General features: G+C 28.1%; 1 protein-coding gene across 13 annotated transcripts in view; it reads left to right on the forward strand.

The window, feature by feature from the left end:
- The window catches only part of SLO2 (slowpoke 2), a 471240-nt gene that overhangs the window by 450382 nt on the left and 8636 nt on the right, over nucleotides 1-12222 (forward strand). For 10 of the 13 annotated variants that reach the window (XM_067050782.1, XM_067050783.1, XM_067050785.1 and 7 more), the window contains 5 exons: nucleotides 1191-1322; nucleotides 4672-4752; nucleotides 8693-8898; nucleotides 9113-9346; nucleotides 10564-10684. In XM_067050782.1, the coding sequence (XP_066906883.1) occupies nucleotides 1191-1322; nucleotides 4672-4752; nucleotides 8693-8898; nucleotides 9113-9346; nucleotides 10564-10684 (774 nt within the window). The remainder of the gene's footprint in view (nucleotides 1-1190; nucleotides 1323-4671; nucleotides 4753-8692; nucleotides 8899-9112; nucleotides 9347-10563; nucleotides 10685-12222) is intronic. The other 3 variants (XM_067050787.1, XM_067050791.1, XM_067050794.1) reach the window with 1 other exon arrangement.

The following is a 12222-nucleotide window of genomic DNA, read 5'->3' on the forward strand; positions in this document are numbered from 1 at the left end:
CTCTAGCACAGCCATCATTCTTCATTTCTTACTACCAGAGAAGTGAAGATGCACAAATGGTTGACATGATTTCCCATATGAAATCATGAGGTGAATATTATTGTATAAATTAAAATATATAAGGATGAAGATTGGTGTTATGTTAGTTTTATTATTGTTATAGGTTTTAAAGTGCATGAATATGGGACAGTGGTCCCGAAACGTACAATGTCAAGAATAATTAATAAATAATTCATTCAAAAATGGAAGTCACTAACCCCAAAAAATTTTAAATGAATTGACTCACCAGACCTCCTAGAGAGATAATCCAAATTATTTGTTTGCTTATATGTGTTTTTTCTGCGGACTGCATCCCCGACCATCTTCTCATATTATATATCTACGGTCAACTATCTTCACACCATCAATAAGAAATATAGCTCAAAGATCTAGATACAAATCAAAAGATTATTTATGAAATTATATTAAAAGTAACAGACTATGCAAAAATATGTTACGTTCATAAATATAGGAAATATATAACAGATTTAGTTATGGTATAGTATTATTAGTTAATGAAACATTAACTTAATAAATAATAGCAGTAACAAAGGGATTGGGAAAACTGTCCACCAGAGATTTCATAGAATATAGTATGGAGAATGGAATAAGCCTTTGTCATCCACACAGGGAAAAAGAAAAGAAAAAACTGAACAATAGACAATAATCTGAATTTTAATTTTAATATTTAAAACCTCCAGTTACATTAAGAAACAATGTAAGGATTATAATCATATAAAAATAATAAATTGGAAGAAGATAACTGACCATATGAAGCAGATTGTAGGAAGATAGTATGGGTGGCGGTCAATAAAGGTATCATAATAGTAAAAGAAGACTATTTATTGTTAACCAACGTTTCAACCCACTTTGAGGAGTTTCATCTGGTCCGTCAGATTGAAACAGAAATGTCAACTCAAATGCAGTCTTTTGTTATATAACCTTCCCTGATTCACAACAAAACTAAAACATTATACAATTTATACTGGAGTAGTGGTGCAACCAATATTGCCTGTAATAATTAACTTCCTCCATAGTTAAACTAATTAAATATTATCAATTATCTATAAATAACTATAATACAACACCATCCTTTCTTTTATTCTCAAGACCATAACCTTCCTCATCTATATTATTTCTTGCTTTTTCAGATGAAAATAACTAAGGATGATATGTGGATAAGAACATATGGTCGATTGTACCAGAAACTGTGTTCGACGACTTGTGAAATACCAATTGGTATCTACAGAACACAAGACACGAACATCACAGGTTCACCTCAAGTAAGTGGTCGACTTATTAATATATAGAATGCGTACGACTAAACTTAACTTTTATATTTAAAATTTTGCTTGCTTTTATTTTTATTAATTCGCATTTAACTATAGTTTTATAAATTATAAGCTTGATTTTATGAAATGAGTTGATTCTGAAATTAAGTTAGTAATATATACTTTTATTTATAATTGCCTTGCAGTTCTTTTAAACAAATTTCATAATTTTATTTTAATTATATATTTAACATAATAGCTGAGTTTGCTTGTTATTTTTGGCAATGTATATAATAGTTAAACCTGTTTAATTTAAAAGATATAGTGTATAAAGCAGTAACAAGCGAGCTCGGAAGGTAGCTAACCAAAGCAGCATGACTGAATATCACTCAACATGTCATGTCTCACCATTAACCTACTTCCAATTCTCTTTCTTTTTTCTTCTATTTTTCTTCTAGTAATAATCTGTATTTATTACTGCACTTTCTTATTAGGCTCCTCAGAAAATTTACTTTAAATAAAGATGAAAGTTATCTAAATCAATATTATTTTTACTTCCAAGTAAAACAATAGATACTTTTCTTTCATTATCATCGCAATGCTATTGTTATTAGATATTCAAATGAACTTCAATCAAATCGTACTCATAATGCTGATTAATTGAAAAAAAATCTTCTTTAAGTAAAATTCCTTTGTTCTGGACAGCTGCATAATAGAACTTTGAAAGTTGATGTATCTAAATGATCAAAGTATCTTGAAGAAAGTTGCCTTAAAGTTAAGAAATTATTGTGGAAATAAAATCCACAGAACTTGTCACAATTCAATTAATTTTTATTAATTTACAAGTACGTTTTGTGAACTTATTTATGTGGCTAAATAGTAGAAAAATGCTATTGATGTGAGCTAGACATTACAAAAACGTTCAGGTAAGAAATAATTGTAGTTTCAGACTATAATTGAATCGGGTATTTCAAAAATGACATATATAAATGAATATAATCTTAAATTCTAAAATAAATTATGTATTTATTGGTAGCATTACTATCACACCTGAAAATGAGGGAAAGAGAGTTTTATTAGTGAGCATTTCCCTCATGACCAGGGGCCACCTATAATTCCTAGGACATGCATTCCCTATCTCCCTGACTGCTTTTATAGGACGTTATTTCGCCTGTATTTCAGCGATTCATTTAGTTTTAGCCTGAAAGATTTTTTACTTTTACTGTATGGAATATACAGTAAGGGGAAGTATTGCGATAGTGAAAAATTTTGAATTAAAGTTTTCGACAGTTTCAAACAATGCTGTGTTCCATACTAACAAGAAGGTGACAATTCACTGAGTAATTCATTTATTGGCTAGAAGCCTTTATTATCTTTTAATATTTTTTTTTTCCCAATTTTTGAGTTTTTCTTGTAGATTTCTAATTATAAAAATATATCAAGTTAACAGGAAGGTCTGTTTCTAAATTTTCACTTTTTTTTTGTTTTGTTTTTAAATAATTGTATGAAATCTTGTCAGCCCTACTTCTGGTTCCTTAAAAAATTTAAATTATATTTTTTTAATATACAAAATAGTTAATCTGATATTTCCCTATTAATTATATTTTACACTTTTTGTCTGTATTTATTTTTAAAGAAAGTGGCAATCCTGCTCAATTATTAAAATTTGTTTACACCTCATTGAATAACTGTTTTATTGCTCCTTCTGTTTCCTTAAGAGCCTCAGCTGGAAATTAAGTTCCGTACTGAGGGAATAAATGAGTAAAAAAAGATGTGCTTATATTTGTTTAGCAATGCATTTATTTATAAACACAAACTAAGAGTGTTCGTTTATGATTTGGTCTCTCATGTTTATAGAAAGTCTAAATAAACCAAAAATATTTACTGGAAATTACTAATATCAACATGTGAATTCTATTCCCCCATTTTTATTATGAACAGTGCTTGTTCTTTAGAATTAAGAAAGTCATAAATGTAACTGTTTTATTTTTCAATTTATAAACAAAATGGACATTATATTACAAATAAAAATTAGATTTTATTTTATTGAAATATATTTTTTTTCATTTATTACTTCAAGAATGGTTGCTAAATGATATAATAATATTATTCAGAATCAAAATGATTCTGAATACAGCAATAATTCAAATTAAAGCATCAGTAATAGAATACGAAGGAATCGCTACTGGGATACCTCTTGTTTAGAGAAAATAGAGTACATATCAGCAGGGTCATTACATTTCTCTTTTTTATTACAAATATTTTTAAAATAGCCTTACAATTGGGGTATACATTTCTGAGAGCTTAGACATCAAAGATAAAAGAAAATAATTTAATTCAATTTCATCAAATAAACTACTCCATTAACAACTCAGGTCAACAAAACAATATCAAATTTGATTACTTCCGCTCATTATTAAAAAAATTAATGGTTTCACCATATAAAGTTTGCTTTTGTAGAAACTAGAACAATATTTTGGATTTTGAACAAAGTTAAAGTAAATTTTATTATGTTCGAAGTCAATTTAATTAATTTTTATTTTAGCCTTGAACGAATGTTTAGGCTTAATTGCAATTTATTAAAATCTTAGTAATTAATACTTGGACAGTTTTTTTAAGTTTCGAGTACAATAATTTTTTCCCGATTTGTATTTTATATTTAGTCTTTTCATCACAATTTAAAATAATATGAATATATTTTTTACATTTAGTCTTTTTATCACAATTTAATTCTCACAATTTATCATAATTAATTCTCTCAAATTCCACTTTTCAATTTTTATTGGTTACCCGTAGTTTTTAAGAGAACCATTGACTCTAAAAAGATCTCATAAGGACTGAACTGAAAGCTAATTAATTTTACTTCAAATTCATTCTAAATTAATGTTTTTGAAGAACAAATATTTTGATGATACCTCACAAAATAAGAGACAATCATGATAGTATTGACTTTTTTAGGAAAAATTATTGTTGTTTAAGGGCTGTATCTCAGAAGTTATGTTCATAAAGTGCTTGGTTTGATTTCAAATTCAAGAACAAAACAGCAAGATATACTGTCAGGCACATATTTTTAGATTTATTTTTAACAATTGAAAAAATGGTCCATATTTCACTTAAAATCTGAAATATTGTTCTAGTTTCTAAAAAAGCAAACTTTATTTATTAAAACCATTTTTTATTTTATTAGTTATGTGGAAGTAATCGAAATTTGACATCTAGGACTTAGAGACAAAAATCGTGTTGACCGTTGAAATTTATCAGATTAAAAAGCCCACTTTTATCTGTAATTATTGAGAACATTTTTGGAATGTGATTGGGGACCAGATATGTTTGTTTTCTGTTTCTTGCGCTGCTCAACCAGGAGCAATGTTCGAACGCTGATGACGGAAGCATGGCATATCAACCTGTTCCTACTAACAATGGAGCTCACCAACAGTCTCAGGTAAGTCTATTGTACCGAAGTCAATTGTGCCAATTGTCTAATTAAAAATACCAATTATAAAAACAACCTTAAATGAAGTAGATTTTAATTTCTGGGGATAAAAATTAGACGATAAATGAACTATTTAGCAAAGGTTCTAGTTAGATCAATAAAAGTTGAGCGTATGTTGACCAAATACCATTTGCACTGAAGTAATTGCATGCTGTCTTATCAATAACCACTCCTGCACCTTATTAATAACCACATTTACTTTACTAACCAATACAAGTATTTTAGAGATCTTCTTTGTAAACTAATGTATCATATATTTACTTATTTTTTAAGTATTGTTAGTTTATATTCTGCTTTTTAGTGGTATTTTAATGAATTGATATTTTTATTTTTTGTAAATTAATTTATCTTGATTTTGCTAGTGTTGAAAGATTATTAGATAAATACTTGTAGCATTCCAAATCATGATTAGAATATCTTTATGATCTAGGATATTTAATGAAAAATGTAAATAGCTAAAAAAAAAAAAAGTATAAGGCAGGCTCAAAACATTGAAATATATTGCAAAGGCACCAATATTTGTTTCAAAATGATTATAGACTACATTACAAGAAAAAATATGTCAATTTTGTATGATTAATAGTGGCAAAAGTGATATTTAACCAGTTTATCTTGGGGAAATTCATATGATTTACTAGTCAATAATTATGATATCATATCTCTATAGAAGAACAATAACACAATTGATAAACTAAGATTACTTTATCTAAAAAAAATTTTATAATCAAGATTTATGAGTGTGTTAGTAGAGCCAAATTCACCACCAGGCCCTAGCCAAGGAATGTATGCTAAGAAAAAAATTCTTGTAATAACAAAGAAAACATTTATGGTGAGTTAATAAAAGTCATCATTTTTATTAGTGCTGTTATTTTATTAAATAATTATTACTATCCTCGTAAAAACTATTTTATTGAGGAAGATTTCCAGTCCAACAATGGCCCATGACCTCCACTCTAAAAACATGAAGAAAGGAGCTGTAAGAACTCATCTGCAAGTCCAAACTTTAAATCTCACTTTGTTTCTTGGATCTTATAGTATAGGAGTCCGATGCAAGAAATTTATCTCATAGAACATAAATCTGCAAATAATTTCGTCAAGTAGTATGGTCTTAAACCACGTGTTCTGGTTGTATATTGACTTAAAAAAAACAGATATTGGAATAAAGAACAACCAGAGAAGAGAGTTTACAATCATACCTCTTGACCGAATCATTACTTTCCAGTGCTCATTCAACACATAATTTAACTTGTTTTATTATAACTTTTCCAATAAGATTCACTGAAAATATTTTTTATCATTAAACATTCACAACCTATCTATTTTGAAATTTTAGAAGAATCAAATAACTATGTGTATTTGTGAATAAAATGTTTAAAATTATCTTTTATATTTAAAATATTTATAGGTTTTGAGAAATTAAGATGGACATTTCATTGTTGTGATATAAAAAAAAAAAATTATAGTCTTCTGAGAACAATTTGTTTACTTGTAAAAGTTAAGTCTTTGTCAAACTATATTATTATGTAAAAAACTATAAACCTCTAAAAATAGATATTGGCTGTTGTAACTCCAGCCACAGTATAAACATATTTTACGATCAACTTTACGCGATATATAAACCATCCACTTAAAACCCGTCAACTCTTAGTTTCTTCTCTTGTTTTTCCCCACTTTGACTATGGCTGCCTAGTATATGGTGGACTCTTGGGTAATCTCGTACCTAAACTTAAACGTCTTATAAATTGTGCAGTACGATTTATTTTCAAGATCACCAGAGATACTCACGTAACCCAGTATTACGCCGAGCTGAAATGGCTCTATCCATCCTTCCGATGCCAATATTTCCTAGCTTCTTTTTTATTCCAAGCAATTAGTAATCAACGCCCCTCCTATATCCTAGAAAACCTGCAATTCAAATTCTCAGTCCAATCCCGTATTACCAGGTCGCATTTATCTAACATCTACCCTCCACCTCACCGAACTGCTGCATTTGATAAATCCTTTTTATCCGAACTGCATATCTCAACCTGCACTGGGTTCTGTACCAACCCTTTCCTCGTTCAAATGCCTTATATTTTACTACCTTTTGCTTCACCAATCTGACCCATTATTATAATAGTACAGATATTTTGTAATTAGCTTTTTGTTTTGTTTTTACTTAGTTAGTTAGTTTTTTAATTAATCTATTTTTTCCTCTCTGTATATAAGTTATAATTAAGTGTAGCAACACTGTTTTATCGCTAATAAATGTTATTATAAAATTGAAATTGCCTTTGTAATTGTTCTAAGGGGACCTAGTCCCAGAATGATAAACTTTTTTCATTTCATTTTCATAAATAAAAATCTATCACTTTAATTCTGCCTTAAACTTTTATGCACTTGGTCTTATTTCTATCTTTAATTAAATTAATTGATTTATCTCTAGTAAATTATCCACAATAATTCAAAGTTAAAACCACCTGAACTCTAGCAGAGGTAGAAAAATATAAATCTATTTTTTATAAAATAAATTATGTATAAAATATAAATATATAGGAACAACTATATAATCATGTAGTAAAAGATCTTTTTACTTAAAAAAATATATAGTACACTAATTATAAGAAATAATTAAAAAAAATATCAGTTATTTTATAATAGTCGACTGTGGATATATACATATGAGGACAAGATAGTTAGGGACACGGTCAGTAAAGAACACAAACAATTAAAAATTTATTTATAAGTGCAAATTTATTGGCCAGAATTTCAAACCTTCTTCAAAGCTAAAAACAAAAAACAAGATAACAACCTTAATGAATAAAAAGAATTACAGAATGATTGTAAAATAAGTAACAATGAAGATATATAAATATTACTGAAAGAAAATGTATAGTCAAAGTATTATAAGAAGGCAAAGCCAATATGTGAATAAGTAATATTAAAATTAAGAAAGAGGAAAGCACAAAAAAAAAAAAATTATACAGAATTGAATATATGTACAAAAGTGTGTAAATTTATATAATAAAAATATTAATTATAAAGTAATAAATGCAAGATAAGGTGGAAGTAACAGTTGAAAGATAAAAGATGGATAGTAAACATTAAATATAAATTAAATAAGGGGAAATGTGAGATAAATATAAAAAACAGAAAATAATTAAAAATTAGAGTTATGAAAAAAGTGAGAAAGAGAACATATATGTAAGTAAAATAACAGAATTATAGAAATGAAATATGAATTTATATAAGTCAAAAGGAGTAAAGAAAATATGAATATGATTAAGAAAATTTAGTTAATAAATTTATGTAAAAAGAAATATTTTTAATAACTGTCGGTTTAAGGCAGTTGTCTGTTAGCCACAAGAAGGATTGTGTGACAACTTATTGTTAAGCTTTTCTGATTTTTCAATGTTAGCTGAAAATTTTTAAGATGTAAATTCAGTATAATAATATCTCAAAATGCCTAGCGGGACCGCCCCCCCATGAGTCAGGAGTTGAGATTGTTGAACACATCATTAAATTTCTGGTTTAGTTCACAGACTTATACTTGGATATTACTAGTTTAATGGTAGCTATTTGCAACAATAGATAATTTATGTCCCTTCATCTAAGATGTGGTAAATACAGTGTGTTGCCAATGTACTTGATTCCTTTAGTTATTTTTTCGTTCTTTGGTGCGATTAAACAACCTATTTTTAAACCCACATTATATCCAAATCTGGTATATAAGGAGCCACATTATAATGAGAGTCCACTTTATATATCGATAAAAAGTTAAGTTAAAGAGTTTCAAACAAAATTTTGAGAATCACATCGACGAATAAATATGTGTATGTATTAGATAAATATACAGTCATATGGAACATAAGTGCAAATTATGAAATGTAATTGTTAACATATATTTCAGTATTCAATAAATATGGGCGATGAAGCAAAAGACAACCACACTGAAATGATTGAAAGGGCGGAGATAGCCAACCTAGTCAGATCGAGGATGGAGAGTTTGAACCTGCCTTCGATAGACTACGACGATGTCAGTGAAAAAAGATCCAGTCTGTCCTACGTCATCATAAATCCTTCCTGCGACCTTAAATTGGAGGAGGGAGATATAATGTAAGTTTTTTTTTATACAGATATTTATTTTTATTATAAAGACGTAAGCCATCGATGGGTCAGTTGCCTTTGCCTTTAAGGTTTTTGCTTTTCCAGTTAATTGCAAAAAATAATAAAGAGACAAAATTATTTAAATGTGATGAACCTTTTGCATTTTTAGTTTGTTTATTTTAATAATAAAGTGCCCTTTAATGATTCTACAAAATAATTTCAGATATTTGATACGACCAAGCCCATTCTCTGCTCAAAAGACATTTGAAAGACACAACTCACGCAGAAAGTCCAACATTAGCTTCTGCAGTACCGGTCTGTTGGCAGGCGCAGGGGCTGGCTCGAGGCGAGGGTCGGGCCAATACTTCCCGCCTCCTCGGCCACCATTGTCTACAACGAAAGCGAACTCACTTTCTCTTCCAGACTCACCAACAGTTGCTGGCACTTTCAGGGGAAGGTAATTTAACAATGTCAAATAACAATACTATGCATGGCCTTCCTTTCTTCCTTGTCAATTGAGGATTGAATCACTAAACCAAAACTTTAGTCCTCCATTGACAAGAGAAAGGCTATTGAAAGTTAGATATATAAACTAGTCTGAAGAAAGTTTTTGAAATAAAAACCGGTTAATAGAAAATAATTAAATATAGAGGAAGAGAGTGTTACGACGAGTAGGGGTTCAAAAGGAACCTTTACAAGCCCTACCGTGAAAAGTAGTGAAAATATAAGAATAGCCGAATTTTGTTATTTTTGTATTTACCTTTACCTTTGAACAGCCCTAACGAAGCCCTGCAAAGTGGGGCGAAACGTTGGAAAATAAATAGTTATAAACTATTTTTGTTTCTCTTTTGACCGCAACCCTGACCATCTTATATATAAATTTTTATGGTCAACTATATACATATCTTTTTTAGCTCTGATGAAGCCCTATAGAGTGGGGCAAAACATTAGCAAACAAATAGTTATTAACTATTTTTTGTTCCTTTTTGACCACACTCCCAACCATTATAATTATTTTCAAGCCCTTAGTTCTTTTTCAGTTATAGTACATTTTGCTAATTAGAAAAATAATAGGATGGAGTAAATTTGTTTCTCATATCCATTTTTTATTATAACTAACTGAGTAGACCTAAGTAATTTTTTTTTTTTAAACTAAAATCATTCCTTAAATATATTAAGATTAAAGTGAAGTTTGCTAAAGAAAAACATTGTTTTTGGCTTAAAAGTCACACTATTTTAGCCCAGTGATTGCCAATTTAACTAGTCTTGATTTTTAGTTCTATTTATGTATATATTTTTCAATACATATATTATTCCTTATTGTTAAATTGTTATTTATTGTTTACTTCATTTATTTTTCTATGATTTATAGATTTATGTCTAAATATGTTATCAAAATGCTTGTAAACTAATATATTTCTTACAAGGCCTTATGCTCACAAAAGCATGAGGAATACACATAAAATAAATAAACTATTCTTTCTGCTGTGGGATAGAGAAAGAATGAAAGAATAAAGAAATTAATTTGTTATAAAAAAGAGGCAAGAAATGGTCAATCATTCTGTTCGTTAATTATTCTTTTATAAATATATTTTTTATCATTTAAAACATAATACAATACATATTCTCTGTCGTTTGCTTTAACAAAAACTTAATACATTAATTTTCTCACAGATCGAACTCCCTGAGAGTGGTCGATGATATTCTAATGAGAAGGAGTAACTCATTGAGACAGGGGCTGACGATGAGGAAATCCAGCTTGGAGGAGATCGGCCTCGGTCACTATCCTCTCCAGGTAAATATTGGCTATTATTAATATTACTTAAATATTACTAAATCTTATTTAATAATAATTAATAATAATAAAAATATTACTTAATCATCTTACCTGAATATGGTGTAATTCTTTTTTCATGTTGCTACATTAACAGGTTTTCTGATGTCTTAAGGGATTTGAATGATTTTAAAACAAATCTTTGGTATGTCCACTCACACGACTCTTTATATTCTATAATATTACTCCAATAAAAATTGCATATTTAATTTATATTATTTGTCAATTTAATTATTCATCAAACAAGCATTTTGAATGCTCCAGGAGATGTATAGTTTTAGAAATAAATAAACCAAAAGTGAACAGGTCTCCGTGTGAAACTAAAAATAAAAAATATTTTTAAAACATGGGTACAAAAACCCTGAGTCAGTACATAAAAAATCAGGAGTCAATATCCTACAAAACAATAACAGAAGTAGCAAATAGACGTATGGCCAAAATTCTTTTTTTTTTTTTTACACTAAGGGCTCTAAAATGTATAGTTCTGTTAAAAACTTCATTTTTGAAAATTTGACTCAATAACAATCAATAATCTTGTTACTGAGATGGTAAGTAAAGTAAAAGATCTGGTGCAGTGCGTGCATCACATAAGTTTCACTTACCATCCTTCATGCTCCCCAAAGTATTGTGTAGATTGGTGGATTCTAAAAAAAGATTTAAAGACCGGGAAGGTGAAAATTATGAAGATGGTCCCCCGACTGTCGTCACAAGAAAACAAAAAATAGTTAACAACTAAATATTTAATGATGTTTTGTCCCATTTTATAGAGCTTCATCAGGGCTAAAAAGATACAAAAAACAAAAACAACATATATTTTGACTTAATAGGATAAAATACTAAAGGTAAATTAAGGTATAGGTAAAATTATATAAGTATAAGTGAAAAGAAAATTATATACAAATGAACAAAGAGATGAAATAAAATAGTAGAAACATAAAATAGATAATGATAAGAATATATTGTCATAGATTTGTTCTTTACTATTTTATTATTATTATTAAATTTTATTTGTATTTATTCTTTCTTGAACTTTATGTAATTTTAACTCATTTCTTTATTTTCGGTTTTTAGTATGTTAAATTTTATTTTCTCATTTCTACTTTTCTGTTTTACCTCTTATTATGTCTCTTTTTCATTTTTAACCTAATAGTTAGCATAATATTTTTTATATTCTTAACATTGTCTATTTATACTATTTTATTTCTTCTTTTCTTTCATTTGTATATAATTTTCTTTTCACTTATATTTACATAATTTTATTCCTACCTTAATTTACCTTTTGTATTTTATCCTATTATGTAAAAATATTTTTAGTTGTTTTAGTATCTTTTTTGCCCTGATGGAAGCTCTACAAAGTGGGACAAAACATCATTAAATATTTAGTTAACTATTTTTTGTTTTCCTGTCACCACAGCCCTGACCATCTTCAACACAATTTGAATTAATACGGTCAATTATTTATTTATATATAATATAATTGAATTTATTATCAATTATTT

The sequence above is a fragment of the Halyomorpha halys genome, unplaced genomic scaffold (genome assembly GCF_000696795.3).
Source record: "Halyomorpha halys isolate HHAL.00 unplaced genomic scaffold, Hhal_1.1 Scaffold333.1, whole genome shotgun sequence".
NCBI classification, from domain to species: Eukaryota; Metazoa; Arthropoda; class Insecta; order Hemiptera; family Pentatomidae; genus Halyomorpha; species Halyomorpha halys.